The 15075-nt window shown below is 40.8% G+C and overlaps 1 protein-coding gene across 1 annotated transcript in view; it reads left to right on the top strand.

Annotated features, from left to right (window-relative positions):
• The first annotated feature begins 234 nt into the window (after nucleotides 1-234).
• The window catches only part of st6galnac5a (ST6 (alpha-N-acetyl-neuraminyl-2,3-beta-galactosyl-1,3)-N-acetylgalactosaminide alpha-2,6-sialyltransferase 5a), a 58759-nt gene continuing 43918 nt past the window's right edge, over nucleotides 235-15075 (top strand). Inside the window, exons 1-2 of the mRNA XM_031731140.2 lie at nucleotides 235-395; nucleotides 1187-1396. Coding sequence (XP_031587000.1) covers nucleotides 381-395; nucleotides 1187-1396 — 225 coding nt within the window. The 5' untranslated portion in view covers nucleotides 235-380. The remainder of the gene's footprint in view (nucleotides 396-1186; nucleotides 1397-15075) is intronic.

Raw genomic sequence — 15075 nt, 5'->3', positions numbered from 1 at the left:
TGGGCTCACTGTACTCCAGTTTAATTGCGCAGATTTACATCAAATATGGCTCAGCAGGAAATAACGTTTAGCAAATAGGTCTTATCACTCTTTTGCAGGTAGTCTGTTTAATTAAAAACGCTGCGCCTCCACTCACCGGCTCCTAAAGAACTCGGGGGGCGTTAAGACCCAGCAGAGGTACAACAGTGAACATCTGTCGCGGTCTCCTCTGTATGAATTGCGCTTGGGCTCCAGTCTGAAGACACACGGGCAGAGGCAAGCGGGCTGGTACAGCGCGGACGGACTGGAGTGCATTCGGGAGGCGAGCAGATGACGCTGGACCATGAGTGAAAGTGGAGCCTTACGCACTGAACCGCAGCGATAAGACAGCGCGCCGCAAAATGAAGACACCTATGGTAAAGGGTTTTGCCATGTAACCCCGCAGTCAAACTGTTTGTGCTCGCTTTTAAATCCAGCATTGTTCCGTGAAGTGCGCTATAATCAACATAACGCCGCTGTGGCGTATAGTGTCGGATCAAAAGATTAGGATCAGAACAATGGGCGTCCAGCTGTGCGCTCTGTTTGGCACTAAAGCTCCACTACAGCACAGCGCGCTGGATGCTTGATTTGTCTCCGTTTAATACAAATACATTGAAGAAAGTGAACAATATCCGTGTTGCTTCAGTATTAACTGATAAGTATTAATTGTAAACTATTTTTTAAAAGAAATAAAGAAAAGAAAAGAAAAGAAAAGAAAAGGAAAGAAATTGAAAGTGCCCTGAGCTGCTCATCCTGTTAATGTACGATTGGCATGAATTCATAGAGGTGATTTATTTTTCTTTTTTATTATAACTTTTACTTAAAGGCTGTTGGTGTCCTCTGAGGTGTGGCACCTACTGTAAATTACAGTACACATGTGCTCTTCAACGCACCTGATGATTAATATTAATGCATACAAACTAAGTAAAGAACATAATTAACAGCCTGACAGCGTCATTAACATTAGCTGTGCCCTTATCATAGTTCCATAAAAGCTGTTTTTAAGTTTTTGGTCGCACGTGACATGCATTACAGGAAGTTGGGATTTTACTGACAAACCAGCGCCTGCTGCTGCCGCTCATCTTGCCTGAAGTCCGTAGGTTCAGGTTAAACTCAGTCCGGTGCAACTGGGCTAATTTGTCCGCATCTGCTTGTGTCTTTGTGGCAGCGCCATGGGGTAGCCGTGCTTCTCGTGCTTCTCCTGTGCGCCAGCTTGTTCCTCGTGTACAACGGCAGCTTCAACGGCGCTTCCAGAGACGCCAACGACACGCGCATCAGGCAGCATGAACAGCTGCGGCGGCCCACCGAAGCCTCCGTCGGGGTCGCCAAGCCTCACCCCCCGGTCCTCCAGGGATACAACAGCATCATCGACCATAAGGTAAACAGATGTGGCTGAGTGCGTGACTCGTAACGCAGAGAACGGGCGCGTGGTTCGCTTTAGATGCGTGGTGAATGCGCTGCAGAGTAGGCATCAAAGCTTTTGAAAGTTTTACTTTTCTCCAAACCCCCTTTTTTCGGCACCGAATCTTTCCCAGCCTGAGCCGCACACACGCACATTTCCTCCTGTCCTAACGACCAGTAGCTGTCTTTAGAGAGAAAGAGAAAGAAAGAGAGAGAGCATCCTCTCTGTCATTTATCACAATTTTCTCCGGCGCTGCGTTGCGCCACATTCAATGCCCACCTGTCGTTACTAATAACAGCTTAGGCTACAAATGAAATCCTCGACTGCATTCTTAAGCTCTAATTGATGCGCCCAGGAGACCCACATCTAGGTGAACTCTGACGTCATTGTGGGGTTGTATTGACTGCCATCTGTTTACCAAGCCAGGAGAAAACAATCAATGAGAGTAGCGGGGAGCGAAGCCTTTGCAAGTAAAGCAGACCCATTCACCTTGTGAAGGCGTTTTCAGTAAGCCTGCAGGCACAGCGCACTACCATGCAGGCGGTTTGGCTGGTGGGCTCTCGTGACTGTCTGAAACAGCTGGATTTAAGAATGACAAATTTGGAGAAACGTTTTGGCCACAATCACTCATTCAGATGTGCAGGGGCAATACACCAAAAATGATTTGTGGCTATTTGTACTTTTGTTTCTTTAAGTCTTTAATCACCTCCACTGTCATATGCCTTATTACTCTTATTACTTATTACTTCTTTTCTTTCTTTTTTTTTTAGCCGTGATTTCCTTTTTTTCTTTGCTTCCCTCACAGTTTGCATCGATCTGTGTTCGTTTTGTGTCCCTATAGGCTTTTTGCATTCCTTCACTAGTAGTCATTTTTTATTGCTCTAGTGCAATTTAGCCTCCAATCATTATCATTTCACACCTCTCTGTAGTAGTCCTCTTTTTCAACTGTATTTTCTTTTTTAGTCTCTTTTGCACTGCTTTACATTGATTTTTAGCTATTTTCTTTAACTTTTGAGACATTGTGTGCCTCTTTTATCATTTTGCATCCCTGAAATAGAATTTTACCTGTTTAATTGTTCTATGCCTCTTTGATATTTTTTGCATAATTGCCCATTTACCTCTGTCTAGACATTTAGTATCTATTCTTTTTCATTGTAATTCCCCTCATTGTTTTATGTGTCTCTGCAATCAGTTTGCATCTTTCTTTACTGATTCTGACTCTCTGTATAGACATTTTGCATCCATCTGAAGTAATTGTACCTATTTTTGTAGTCATTTTGTACCTCTGTTGTTATTTTGTTTCTATAGTTATTTTTGCATTGCTCTAATGCCATTTTAAATATATTTGATGTCATTTTTAGTCTCTCAGTAGTCATGTTAAATCTTTTTGTTGTCACTTTGTGCATCTGTAGTCATTTTGTATCCTTTCCTTGTCATTCTACCTCTTTCTAGCAATTTTACATCTGCAGTCATTTTGCATCTGAGTGGTTGTTTAATTGAGTTTTAAACAAGAACAGTCACTTCTCTGGCCCCCTGAGCTCTTGGGCTGCTGGGCTTGTGTCCAGACGGCGCATACAGTAATCCGTCAGTGGCAGGACTGAAGACACCATGAGTGACAGGCCAATTTGTGCTGCCATCTCTGTCTTAAAGAAAGTATCTGCTGCCTGCTAGAAAACAAGTATAAAGTCATCAGATTATGTCATAGGCTGATTTGCATATGAGTAATTGGACCTGCTCTTAGATGAGGCTGTGGCTGTACAAATGAGACAAATATGCAACGTGAGTATGTTCCAGCCACATCTGGGAGTCAACCCACTGTTCCTGAACATCAGAAAAAGTAGCCTGGTTGGTAAATGAACTTCTTCTAAATTAAACACCAGGGGATCTGAAGAGTCATTTAATCTTGTGACAAAGTAATGGAGGTTGGCAACAGATGGTAGAACTATTATTCACTAAAAGAAATCTCACCGGTGCAAAAACCAACAAGTGTGGAAACCTTTAATGCTGCCGGAAAAGTTCAGCTGGCAGTTTTCTCAGGAGACATGCTGCTTGTATTTCTTTGTGAGTTTTTCCTCCCAGTAGCTCTGCTCTACAGAAAATGCACGTTTGTCACCTTTTGGGTGTATTTACTTTACATGTCATCATGGTGATTTCCTTTCTGTGTTTCTAGTCAGCCCATGAGTGGCAGGAATGAAGACAGCATGAGTGACATGCTGATTTAGGCTTCCATTTCTCTCTATATATCTCAAGGGAAGGGTGTATCGGCTGCTTTAAAAACAAAAGGGTTTTAAGTCATTATGTTTTATGTTGTGTCAAATTAGTAGCCTGAAGTTATATATATGTGTATATGTATTATCATATTTTAAATGTTTTTTTATTAGATGTGATGAAATTTTTCTCAGTAGTCTACAATTAAAGGTGTTATTTGTTTTTTTTTGGTTATGCTGTTAAAACTGAGCAGAACAGCAGTCAGATATTTGGCCAAATCCACAGTTTTACCATATTAACCAAACGGCTTCAAAACAAAACAGGAAATTAACATTATGGTTGGACCTGTTAATAACACATGCAAATTTGAATTTTCTATTATGTAATCACTATTATTCACACTTTTTCTCTCTCTCTGGTATCTCAACATGAGTTTTACACCTTGAATTTGTGGACACATTTAGTAAAAGGCTGTTTCTTTTCTTGTAGTTTATGTTTATTATTTTGGATCTTTTCTTACCTTACAGTGACTGTAGAGTGCTGTCAGGAAATGAGAGATTTGTGACGTGCAACAAAATCCCAGTTAAAGAGTTTGAAGCTTGTAATTGGCTTCCAGGGTGTCATATATACAGAGGGCCTTTTTGAGTCGTTACTTCTTTAAGAGTGGTTAAAAAACTTGGTTTTAGAGTTAAGGTGAGAAGATGATTTTGTAAAGAGAAGGATGTGTGGTTGCAGCTTTACAACACACCTCTCTATGCAGAAAGCTAATGCAGTATTTACCAATACTGAAAGTGCGATGGTTGTCCATGTCCACTCTGGAGTCCAGACCACAGTTTGTATCTAAGAAGTAGGTACATTTGTGTCAGACACTCCTATTCTGCTTTGGAGTCCAACCTTTAATTGTATTATATCTGTGAGATTTGTCCTAAATATGCTTTCAAATATGGGAAAACTTTTAATTTGTGGGTTATGGACCTTGTTTGATAGAAAACATTCAAATGCAGTTAGTATTTACCCAGAGGTGCAGTCAATGTGCCACTGGCTGTTTAAATCTTTGACTCTGACTCGGAATTATTGCACAGCTAGGTCACATAGATCTGTCCGAAGTCAAGCAGAGCACGAATAAATACGAAATGAGTCATTGCTGTCATATTTTCGTAAACCCAGAGCACGCAGCACCATCTTTTTTTTCTCACTGCCTCAAATGCCAATATTCAGTGACCATGCATGTTTTGATTTGATGAGGATTTGTCTGTAATGCGTCAGTAAGCCCAGCTAGGGATGAGAATTGATTTTCCTCGAGTGAACTGGAGCAGCCGAGCATCATAAGTAAACTACTAATTTATTTTTTCTCTTGGCAATAAATTTATTGACATTTTGGCAACAAGGGATATCAATTAGGGCCAGAGCACCACTGAACATCATTTATGCTGCTTGAAACCTGCTATTATGTCACCCGTCTTGTTCTCTCGCTGCAAGCTCCAATCAATACTTTATGATCTGAATGTGCAGGCTACTATAGCGTGCAGCACGGTAAAGTCTTCAAAAACTTTCCGTGAAGTTTTTTCCTGGGCTGTTATGTACCTGAAAACGTGGCTGAGGTTTTTCTGTGTGTATTAGAGGGTAAAAGTTGTTGGCCTTGTCTCATATGTGTCCTCCTGCAGTGTTGAATGATCATTGTTTGGGGAGAAAAAAAAATACTGACTTGAACATTTGTCTTCCTCATCTTTGCTTGCTGACCTCGCCGCCATATTGATCTCTCCAAGATATCAGCTGGCTGGCATACGGGTGCAGTGTCAGTCAGCCTTTGACCGCTTCACTTTATCTTCCACCAGAGTATTAAACTCATGACAGCCCAGAAACCATTTGGAATCCTATATGTCTTCTGCAGACACTTGGCCAAGATGGTAAAGCATTTGCCAGAGTCCTTAAAATGATTTTCTCTGACTGTTTGAACCATCTTTGAAATAAATAGATAAATAAATGCATGTATGCATTTGAAATCCATTAATTCTTTCATAGCCAGAATTTTCAACACCACATGTTTGATTCAGTTCAGAGTGAAAGGTAATTTATTTTGAGCTACACAGCAGCATTGGTGGGCCTGGACTTGTGCTGTGAATGAGAGTGACCAGATAAGAAAGCAGAGAAAGAAACTTAGGGTGGAGATGAAAAGGGAAAGAAACTCTTGTAGAGTAAGGGCAAAGAGAATGAGTGAAGAGGACAAAACTGGGGAAGGGGAAGGACGAAGAGAATGATAAAAGAGAATATAGGAGCCAGGAAAGGTTCAGCCTGAGAGAATGAGACAAGAGAGTGAAGGAGGAGGCAGAAACTGACACAGAAGTGAAAGATGGAGTGAAATCCCTAAGGGTTTCCTTTCTTCTTGCACTATCCTGCTTTTTATTTTCTCAGTGAGAAGGTGGAGGTGGAGGAGGAGGACTGGAAACCACTCTTGTCTGTTTCTCAGTGGAGATGGGAGGACGAGAAAGCGTCTGTCTTCCTGACACCAAAAAACATGCAAATTTTGTAAAAAGTGATATCCTGCAAGTCAGGTGGAGCTAAGAAAGGGAGGCTGGGGTCCTGATATGTGGCTGGAGAGGAAGGAAACAGGTGGAGTTTTCCTTTTTCACAATGCATATTGTGTTTTTCATGTGATTAAAGGTCAAAACCAAGAGAAGCAGCCTGGTGGCTGAGTAGCTGATGTTCTCCAATATAAACTATTTGTGCCACCTCTCACTTCTTTGTGTTTTGCTTGTATTACCTTGTATTTAAGTGGTCTTCAGCAATAGTTCTTTAGGCTTTCTGGAAGTCTCTGAATTTATCTTTGGACTTTGGCTGCTTTTCCCCTCATTTTTAGTCCCGGCCTTGTACCTGACCATTTTGACATTAATGTTTTTGTTGTTTTTTATGGCCACCTAATAATGACCATTCAACCTTGAAAAAAAACACATAACTCAGACAATGAAGAAGTGATGCTTCTTTAGGAACTTGTTACACGCAGCCTGTCACAATTTCTTTTAATGAATTTGCTAAAAATGACAAAGATAACAGACTGATGGGCATATAATAGTATTTGTGCACCAAAATGCTGCTTTGTAAAGGACTATGTGAAGTGTACCCTTAAACTGCACAAGTAGAGGACAAAAGAAGAAATGGCAGGCCTAAAAAACTATCTACAGTAGACGAACCTGAGAGATGCATCCGGCCCTTCAGTTGATCCATCTACTGAAAATTGCACAGGAACTAGACTGAAAATCTGGTCTTGCCAAATTAGATTTTTTTGGTTCAAATCTTTGTCAGTATGTACAGAGAAGGTCGGAATTGTGGTACAACATTCAGTGTCTATGCTCATCTGTAAAATGTGTCACATTAGAGGGCTGCAGTTCAACCTGTGGTGTTGGGGATCTTATCAAAATTGATGGAAATATGACTACAGAAAAGTGTCACCAGATTTTGATCCACCATAATAAAATTACTGGCAATAGCTTAATGTTTTAAAATGTCAATGAAACACACTGCCAATGCAACCATGCCTGGATAGAAAAACCCACAGTGGAACACTATCAGTCATGGATTGGTCTCCCCAGAGCCTGGAACTCAACAATATTGAAGCAGTGTGGGATCATCTTGACAGAGAACGGAACAAAAGGCAGCCGACATCCAACAAAGAGCTCCGAATGTCCTTCAAGAAGCCCGGAGAGCTATTCCTAAAGACTGCTTAAATACATTACAAGATAGCTGCCTATGGGAGTTCAGGCTGTGTCGAAGAATCACCAAAAAATGACTTTCAAGCTCGTTAGAATTATGCAAACTCTGTTTTTGCCTTATATACTGTATTTCCACCTATGTTTGCATTACTGTAAAATGACATATGTGAGCAATACTGAAGGGACAGAATACTGAAAGTCCAGGTTGACTGTTGTTGAGAGTTTAAATTTCAGCTGCTGTTGACTTTCATTTTCATCTGCAGCTTAGTTCAGGCATAAAAAAACCTGCATGTTTAGTATTTGGATAGGGACCATTTTCAGGATTAAACACATTAAAATGTTCCACTCTCAAGGTTTCTGGGGTCCCGAGCTTCAGTCCATCAAAAGATGATGGCACCAGCAAGCATTTTATATCCACTTGCTCAAGGGCTATTATATTATGTAAGAGCAGCTTACACAGATGACCTATTGAGTGAACTTGTTAGAGAAGCAGAATCTCTCATTCCCCCAAATGATCTTTATTTAAAAAAGTTAAATCCTTGGCTTCTTCATCAAGAATTTTAGCAAATGAAAAGGGTCACTTTTCATTCAGTGTGAAATTCAATGGAGTCAATATTAAAGTTGAGAAAATGTTCAGCAAAATGGCATTCATGAGGCCCGGTCTCCTCTATAATGATTTAAAACTATTCTGTCAATCAAGCTTGCTGGGGAGCATCACGCATTTGCGCCCCGGGGTCTCTAAGCTGATGATCTGGGCATGTCAATAGCTGATGTTAGGTTGGAGGTTGTGCTTGTTGCAGTTAATGTAACCTCCACCTGCTCACGTCTCAGCTCTGACTTACTACGCTACTTTTTTTTCTTTTTTTAAGGATTTTGGTTTTCATCAACAAACGTGAGGTGTTATTCATCACCACCTTCACCATAGTGACAACATGTTGAAGTGCAAATCAGTGTTAAGACAAAGAAAAGTAGTGTTCTGATGACATTTTAAACCTATAATTTAACGTCATTTCATCGCATGCTTTCTGCCTCTCTGATTTACACACTCAGCAGTGTTGGTGTCCTGACCACAGACTGTATATAAAAGATGTATGTACCCACCTTGATGTGAGAATTTAGTTTTGAAATTTGCATTTTGGAGTTCCACCTTTTAGCATTTTGAACATTATTGGGAGCCAGCCTTAAGAGGTAACTGGAGGAATTGTAGATTTTTAGTAATTCTGTAGTGGCTTTTTTTTTAAGCCCCAGAGGTTCTTACTTAATTGGAAGTTCATCAGTTTTACAAGTGATAAACCAGTGTGTTGCCTTATGGTGGTCTGTGATGAAATTCAAATAATCGGGCAAATTAATGAGGATCCATGTGCAAAATTTCATTAAAATTTATCCAAAAGCTATCACTGACTTTCACTAACAACAAAAATGTCACCGCTTGTGTGGCAAAATGTGATTGCTCCTCAGGGAATCATAATAGCTCACCAAATCTTGTAATATTAGTACTTTTCTTTTATTTGTGCCGTCCTCAGAGCTGCAGCTCCAGTATGGCCAAAAAACCAGAAACTGTTGTGCGGCAGCAGCAGGCAATCCCACTGAGACAGAACACGAAATTTACAAAGCAGGTTGTTCAGCACAAACTGTGGTCAGAGTGGATTTTTTTAGACATATCAGGGCTGGAAATACTCTGACTAGGTACACTTCGCTTGAAGGCATGAGCATGCGAAGCCATCTGTGCCAAGGAGACATGACAAGGCATCCTTCCCCCAAACGCAGCTTTAGTGACAGCTGGAGAAGTGAGACGTTTGAATATTTCATCTCAGACAGCCACATCTTCGCTGCGCAACGAAGCTATTTTTCACTGTTCATTAGGATTTCGCTCTGCAATCAGCCAGCTGGAAAGCAAGACAGAAAACTCCCCAATTAGGCCGTTATGGCCAAGGACTCTGTAGTCATCTGATGTGAACTAACAGTGTTTGTGAAGTCTGCAGGGCTGTGTGGAAAAAGAGCACAAACGTGTGTGCGTGTGTGTGTGTGAGTTCTGTCTTTGTGCTTTGTACCATTCACAGCGTTTAAATTACAACACAAAATGAAGGAAACGTCAGTGACAGATAACTGCTATTTTTATGCAAAGACAATGTTGGAATACTAAAACGGCTCATCCTGACTGAAGAGAGGAGAATAGTGGTTTCGTTATGCCACAGTAGTCCCAATTGGAGCATAGTCTTGGAATTCAACTTATCTCCAGAGTATTCTGCTCCCGCCAAACATAACACAGCTCCAGGCTCTTTCCGGTGCAGGCCTGGAAAGCAATTACTGGTGAAGGGTGGGGTGGCGGGGAGGGGATACTGCCTCTCGATAAGCGTTCCCTCAATGGAATAATCTTGCACTTCGTGCCTTTTGGCATTCTGTGGTTAGGGAATCACTGGTCAAGTTATACATTTTAACATAAAGGATGTGGAGGGAAAATTTCCTGAGGCTTATGCCATGAGCTGAATGGTGATTTAAAGCTTCTCTGCGTTTTAATCTTTGGTAGATGATAGGCTTTAGCATGTGGAGCACCTTCGTCATTCAGTGCCAGAGAGAGCAGCAAAGGATCTGAAAAGGTTAAACTATGATAAATGGATCATACCTTGTGGCACAACATCAGGAGATAGATGATAGCTGCCGCCGTTCTCATGGTTAAGAGCAAATGGAAGACGACGGCTGGCGAGAAGCACTACAATAAAACCGAATTTCTTTGCTTTTCCGTCATCTGGCTCCACAGACACACGAGGCTCGCAACATTACTCAGCTCTTTAGGCATGATTAATGAGCGTGCCCTCCATGGTGCGAGAGAGAAATGATCCAACTATTTTTTTTTTTTGTATTTGGCATAGTCTCCTTCTCTATGCCATGAGCATTCCTTCTCCAGATTAGAAACATATTGGATGCCAAGGTTATTAATTATGGAGACATGGGGTTTGCCTAAACAGTGTGCTTCTTGTCCAAAAACAGAGCAAAGGAGCAGAGCTGTGTTTTAAGTTTATAAGTGAAACAAGAAAAGACAAAAGAAAAGTTGCAGAAGAAACTTTAACTTTTAAGCACCAGACAGCCGAGAAGACAGAGGCAGCTTCTGTAGCCCTGCGGTGTTTTGCTGATGTGACATTAAATCATTTCCTGTACCACGTTGTCTGCCCTTCAGTCGAAACACTCCCAATTACAGAGCCGACTTTGATGTATATCCCATCATCCCCCCCCTCATTGAAGAGATGGTGTCATGGCTGTTCGACAAAGGCTTTCTTTGGTATCCCGCTCACTGATTACACTTCCAGAGGTGCCGAGGAGTAAGCAATTTTCCCAGGTGCATACAGGGCTGCTTCGGGCTCCTTTTGCTTCCTCTCTGATGGAGGAGCTCTGCATTAAATCAAATTATATCAATACCAGCATCTTGTCATAGGAACCTAAATCTCCGTTGTGCAAAAGAGACACTGCAAATAGTCCAGCCCATGTCAGAAACAGTTTAAGATGAAATGTTGTTCACTGAGCTGTAAATTGTGCATATGATCCATATCACCTGGCCAATATTGGGATTTTTTTCTTTTCTTTTTTATTATTTGTTAGGTTTTCTAAATGAGTGAAACACATCAGATCAGCATGCACATTTTGTCCTAAATCTGATTTGTCAGGATCACTTGGTCAAAATTGCCTAAGTGTGACTAAAGCCAGTTTAAGCTAGTAATTTAATGCAAGCTGAACAGCTCTGATGGAACAATTGGAATTGAACCTGCGGTATGAATTTAGTCTGGACACTGGAGGCATCCTGAATGTTCATGGTGGACGTTATCCTGCTAATGCTCAACCAGAACAAGTTGCCGGGACTTTGTCTGTTATCAGAACGTATCAGACAAACGGTCCTGAGCTGCCATAACCATAATCTGAGAGGAAGATGGATCTTATAGGAAAAAATGGGATTCAGTCTCCTGAAACAGTGTTTGAGTCGCTGTGAAGGTGAAAGAAATGGCTGTATCAAAAAGGGGGGGAAAAATAGAGCAAAAGAGATACAAATCCTGGCTCTCTTGTCTTTGTCCCTGCACAGCTGACCGTGAATGGGCTGTGAATGTCAGGTTTGGAAAGTTACAGATTGCTTATCGGCAGTCAAATAGCTTAGCAATCTCTAACCACTTCATGCATCCAGAGGGCCAACTGGATAACTATCAGATCTAAAAATTGCCGAGTGCAAATGCAGCCAAGAAGCATTCAGACTTGAATTCAGTCACTGAAAAGGTGTAAATGCATCCATCTCTTTGGCGTTCTTTCACAATCTTCACACCTTTTGAATGTAACTGTGTAACAAAGAAACAAATTGAAATGCCAAAAATGTGTCTTCAGTCAAAAATCACCATGTTTCCACTGCAAAACCTGCACTGTGGTTATGAAGCAGACGCCAGAATCATGGCACTGTTTCCACATCAGAACCTGTTAGAAAGCAGAAAATGTTCATTGTGTTGCTTCCTAAAAAAAGCAGACTAAAAGATTATATGTCTGTCTTTTAATATGATCTTTGGCTGGCAACTTGATTTAGTCTAAAATGGGTTTGTTGCTGTTAACCTGTACATAATATGTGAGTGCACTCTCTGCAAAAGGCAAATCAAGGTTCAGTATGGGTTTATCTGCTTCTGAGCCGAACAATGCCCAAAACAATGAACAAAAGCTTACTAATCAGCGCTCCTCATTCCTAACAATAAAACAAAAGGCAAAGAAATTAAAAGTCTGCAATCTAAGATCTGGAACAAAAGGAAAAAAACAAAGGGAAAACGTCTTCAATAAAAAAGGCTTCTCACTCCTGTTAACTGCTAATAAGTGCTCAATATTTACTCTGTACCGTTTGCAATTATGAGCTCACAACTAACAAGGCTATCAAAGTCCAACGTTATGTTGCTTACACAGAATTCTCAAGGCTATACAAAGAACTGAACATTTCATTTTTATTTGGTGTTTCTTCTGATGGACTAGATTTTTACTTGTTTGGCTTTCCTCTAATTGGTTACAAGCTCATGTACAACTGTTATATTATGATTTTTTAATTAAAAAAGTCATAAACCAGAAAACTTTCTTTTACTAGAAAGGAATGATGTCCGGCTTATAATTATGAAGCACGCTGAGCAGACCTCATAGAGGTGATGTGAACTCTGTTTGGTGCTAATTTTGAGTCATTGCGTAGTGTCTCAAGATTGACAGTCAACACAACATCATTCAGCTCCAAGATGCTCACTGGAAAGGAGTTTGTAAGTAATAAGTAACCTTTTCAGGAGCTGTCACCTGAGAAGCGTAAGTTACTAAAATTAGATTGAAGTCAGACAGTTTTCTCCATGTCTCAGCAGCAACAAAAGCAGCAACAAAAAGGCATTTTTAACAAAGAAGAACATTTTATTTGATGCCACAACTTGAATGAAAGGGATCAACCCAGTAAATGGATGTGATTTCTATCTGAGGCCCAATTCTGTGCTCACGTTAAAAAAACGATAGAAGGTAGAAAATGGAAAATGTTATCTATGTGTAAGAGTTGATCGCATGACGAATAATCCCTTTTGATAATACGAGGCATTTCCACAAACGTATGTGTGATGCCTGTGTCATTTTTCTTTCAGCGTGGATAAAGGAGATTTCATAATGCAGAAGGTGCAATCTCAAAATCATGATAAAAGCAACTAAAGCAGCAAAAGCTGGTCATTATACAAAGGTAGGGTTAAAAATACGTCTTAAACCATATACTCTATCATATCAGTAAACAAGTTCCAGCCGTCTCTTAGCGTCTAATGGAATTCAGCTGTGCTAAAGGTGAAAGAGATCTTACTTGGAAATCCTCTTTTTGTCACGTCTCTGATCACACGTTGTCTCCGTTCCTTTGAAAGCCAAGGTGTTAGTGGCGCTCTGCAGTGAACATGAACAGTAAAGGAGGCAGTAATTTTAGGAGTGTGGAGGAGAGAATTTGTCCTTGCAGCTCTCACTGTTCTCACACTTCTTGTCAATCCCTGAAAAAAGGTAGTGTGACTGTTCGTTTGTTTGTGCCGGAAAGTTCAAACCGAGACATTTCACCCCTTCACGACTGTCCAAACATCAGCCCAGAAGTGGCTATACTGAAGCCTGTAAGAACAGTGATGAACCGCTCACCTCCATCATCCTTGAGAAGTCTGTAAATACAGACTTGAACTTTCCAAAGGTCCTGTCCAAGCCACAGCGGTCGCAAGTGGGTCATGCTAATATATAGGGCAACAGCTGAAGTTTCCATAATTGTCAGTGTAACTAAATTGATTTTGAGGGTGTAGTTGGTGTGGTCATTTTCCTAGTGGTGCTGCAAAATTGCATTAAAAAAAGGCTGCGGTTAAGTGGTTAATCATATCAAACTCCCATCCAACTCAGCAAAGTCCACTGAAAATAAGCAAATCACAAAGAAGCTTTTCCTGAAAAGATTTTAAAAAATGGAGTTAAAGCTGAGCACCGCCAAAGGACACTGAACAGCTTTAAGAGGAACTAAAAAAGAAATGTGTCTGCACAGTGCAGCGTATTTCAGACAGACTTTAATATGTACCTCATAACTGCACTAAATATGCAAAGAACAATTAGTGCTGGTCTTATTATTTATATTTGCTTTTTTCTTGGTGGATTTTTTTGGCTGTTATTACGTCAGAGCAGTGGAGAATGGACAGGAAAGCTGAGAGACAGCACGGGAAGACATGCAATAAATTTACTTCATTAGTGATGATCAGATGTTATTGTCTTGTTACGACCCGGCTCATAGCCGCAACATAAAAGAAGATGGATACCGGATTGTGGGATGAGAAGAGGCTTTATCTTAAACTGGACAACCAGGTTGGCTAAAAAATGGCTGGTGCCACTAAGGCAAACACAACAAAAGAGATGGACAAAATGGTAAACGGAGAACTAAACTATACTGGGAAAAACTAAACTACTGACCCTGAACAGAAACACAAACCTGAACACGAATAACAGCCAGCAGAAAACAGATGACGATTGGGCAGCAGGGAAACACACGGATGAGACATGGTGGATACACAGACGGACCAGCCAAACTACAAAGACAGAGGACGCGACTTAAATACACACAGGGAAACACAGGGAGATTACACACAGGTGGGGAACACAGCTGGGAATAATCAACAAGACGAGACAGAGGTAAAACTGAACACACTCACATGAGACGCAGACCTTCACAATAAAACAGGAAACGAGAACAAATCCTTAAACATAACATAAAACAAAACACTGCCAACATTAAATCATAACATTTCCCCCCACCCAAAAATCAAACATTTAACCCCAAATGAAAATGTTTGATTTTTGGGAGTGGAGAGTGGAGAATGGACAGGAAAGCTGAGAGACAGCACGGGAAGACATGCAATAAATTTACTTCATTAGTGATGATCAGATGTTATTGTCTTTTTGTAAAGATGTAAAGATTTCATTAGGGATCAGTGAGCCCCCTCCTCATGGCTGGGTGTGAAATACTTTTAATACTTTTCATTTTTATTTTTAAACAGATGCACACAGGTTATCCTTCTGCATCTGTGCTGCGACGCATAGCAGTAAACCAGTCTAACCACCAGCTCCTCACACAAAAGTGCTCTGGCAGGACCTGTTTGGATCACATTGTAACACATCAGGCACCTCTGGTGTAAATGCGCTACCCTTTTAACAGGGATGATGGAAAAGTGATGATGCTTTAACCCGAATTACGTTTTTTTTTCC

Source organism: Oreochromis aureus, linkage group 18 (genome assembly GCF_013358895.1).
Source record: "Oreochromis aureus strain Israel breed Guangdong linkage group 18, ZZ_aureus, whole genome shotgun sequence".
NCBI lineage: Eukaryota > Metazoa > Chordata > Actinopteri > Cichliformes > Cichlidae > Oreochromis > Oreochromis aureus.
This window is presented reverse-complemented; position numbering and strand designations above follow the sequence as displayed.